The sequence below is a fragment of the Aegilops tauschii genome, chromosome 2 (assembly GCF_002575655.3).
Source record: "Aegilops tauschii subsp. strangulata cultivar AL8/78 chromosome 2, Aet v6.0, whole genome shotgun sequence".
Classification (NCBI taxonomy): domain Eukaryota; kingdom Viridiplantae; phylum Streptophyta; class Magnoliopsida; order Poales; family Poaceae; genus Aegilops; species Aegilops tauschii.
The window spans coordinates 427,503,340-427,505,297 of record NC_053036.3 but is presented as its reverse complement, the minus strand read 5'-3'; the positions used below and the strand labels follow the sequence as shown (position 1 = coordinate 427,505,297).

Here is a 1,958-nt window from a genome sequence, read left to right as displayed (position 1 = left end):
CACTGCTAATTAGACGATCCATTCACCTCTCAAAGTATTTTTGGAGAGAAAAATCTGGAGTCTTTGTCTCTCTGAATGAATGTCATTGCAATTGGAATTGGAATTGGAATTGACCGTAGTGCTGCTTTGACTCAAAGGGGTGCGGCCGTGCGGGTAAGTACAACTCTACGCACGCACGCACTCGGCACGGGACTTTGCACTGTCAGAAAGTACGTCTCAGCCCGTCGACGCCGCAGCGTGCATCGGAGCGGAGCATCGACGAGCTGGCGAAAACGCGACGGACGCCGTGCTTGCTTGGACTGGGGGTTGACCCGGCGCTGCGCGGGTGGGCAACCTGTCCCGTCCCCCGGGACGCTCACGCTTTGGGCGGCGTTGAATTCTTTATCCCGCCCATGCCTCCTTCGCCCAGCGCCCCGCCCCGCCCCGCCCTTCCCGTGCCGCCGGCCGCACGCCCCGCACCTATATATACTTCCCAGCGCGCCGGCAGATGCAAGCGCCGCACGCCGATCGAAAACTCAGACGCTCACACACTCACTCAGCAAGAACGCAGCGCCGGCGACGTACCGGCCTACCGGAAAGCGGAGTCTCCACGACGGACCCCGTGCGCGCGCAGGGCGGCCCGGGAGGCGGAGGCGCCGACATGGGCCGGATCCCGTGCTGCGAGAAGGACAACGTGAAGCGCGGGCAGTGGACGCCCGAGGAGGACAACAAGCTGCTCTCCTACATCACGCAGCACGGCACGCGCAACTGGCGCCTCATCCCCAAGAACGCCGGTGAGTCCCCGGCGCCAGCAGACGCTCTGGTTACGTGGAAGGAACGTGCGTTGCTGTTGTTCGCTGGCGCTGAACGAGGTTGCACCCGTGACAGGGCTGCAGCGGTGCGGGAAGAGCTGCCGCCTGCGGTGGACCAACTACCTGCGGCCCGACCTCAAGCACGGCGAGTTCACTGACGCCGAGGAGCAGACCATCATCAAGCTGCACTCCGTCGTCGGCAACAGGTACCAGAGATGATCCACGTCGTCTCGTTCTGAGATAGCTGCATCGCTCTGGAGTTTTGCTGATCAATGCGTTGGCGTTGGGGTGCAGGTGGTCGGTGATCGCGGCCCAGCTGCCGGGGCGGACGGACAACGACGTCAAGAACCACTGGAACACCAAGCTCAAGAAGAAGCTGTCCGGGATGGGCATCGATCCCGTCACGCACAAGTCCTTCTCGCACCTCATGGCCGAGATCGCCACCACGCTCGCCCCGCCGCAGGTGGCGCACCTCGCCGAGGCCGCCCTCGGGTGCTTCAAGGACGAGATGCTCCACCTCCTCACCAAGAAGCGCCCCACCGACTTCCCCTCGCCCGCCATGCCCGACATGGCGGCGGGCGCCAGCGCGGGCATGGCCATGGGCTCGGGCGCGCACATCGCGCCCTGCTTCGCCGCGCCGCCACAAGCCGACGACACCATCGAGCGCATCAAGATGGGCCTGTCCCGCGCCATCATGAGCGAGCCCGCCGCTCCCGCGGCCGACAAGCCGTGGCCATTGGGCGACATGTCCGAGGGGCTGGCCGGCATGTACGCCGCGTTCAACCCCGCGCAGGCGACGGAGTTCCGGTACGAAGGGACGGCGTCGGGGTACGTCCTTGGGGGCGACGGCGACCAGGGCACGTCGATGTGGAGCCACCACAGCATGTACAGCGGGAGCTCCGGCACCGAGGGGGGCAGGCCGGCATTGCAGGAAAAGGGCAACGACAGTGTCGGCAGCAGCGGCGGCGACGAGGAGGCGGAAGACGGCAAGGAGGGAGGGAAGGGAGCCTCCGACATGTCGGGGCTGTTTGGATCCGATTGCGTACTCTGGGACTTGCCCGACGAGCTGACGAATCACATGTGTGACTAAATTCACACGGCGAGCTTAGCTAGCATCATCGATGAACGTCAGTTCGCCGGAGAAAAGAAAGCCTAGAGCCAAACGAT

General features: G+C 64.4%; 1 protein-coding gene across 1 annotated transcript; it reads left to right on the top strand.

The window, feature by feature from the left end:
* Positions 1-640: 640 nt before the first annotated feature.
* Positions 641-1,958, top strand: LOC109734245 (transcription factor MYB80). Its single transcript, XM_020293459.4, has 3 exons — positions 641-773; positions 868-997; positions 1,086-1,958. Exons 1-3 carry the CDS (start codon positions 641-643, stop codon positions 1,879-1,881), a joined length of 1,059 nt encoding a protein of 352 aa, XP_020149048.1. The 3' UTR covers positions 1,882-1,958.

What these genes read in the sequence shown, in the direction of transcription:
- LOC109734245 (XM_020293459.4), top strand. Translation starts at nt 641, where the DNA reads ATGGGCCGGATCCCGTGCTGCGAGAAGGACAACGTGAAGCGCGGGCAG. An exon ending in CCTCATCCCCAAGAACGCCG is followed by an intron (nt 774 to 867) that starts GTGAGTCCCCGG and finishes CACCCGTGACAG; the next exon opens with GGCTGCAGCGGTGCGGGAAG. An exon ending in CACTCCGTCGTCGGCAACAG is followed by an intron (nt 998 to 1,085) that starts GTACCAGAGATG and finishes GTTGGGGTGCAG; the next exon opens with GTGGTCGGTGATCGCGGCCC.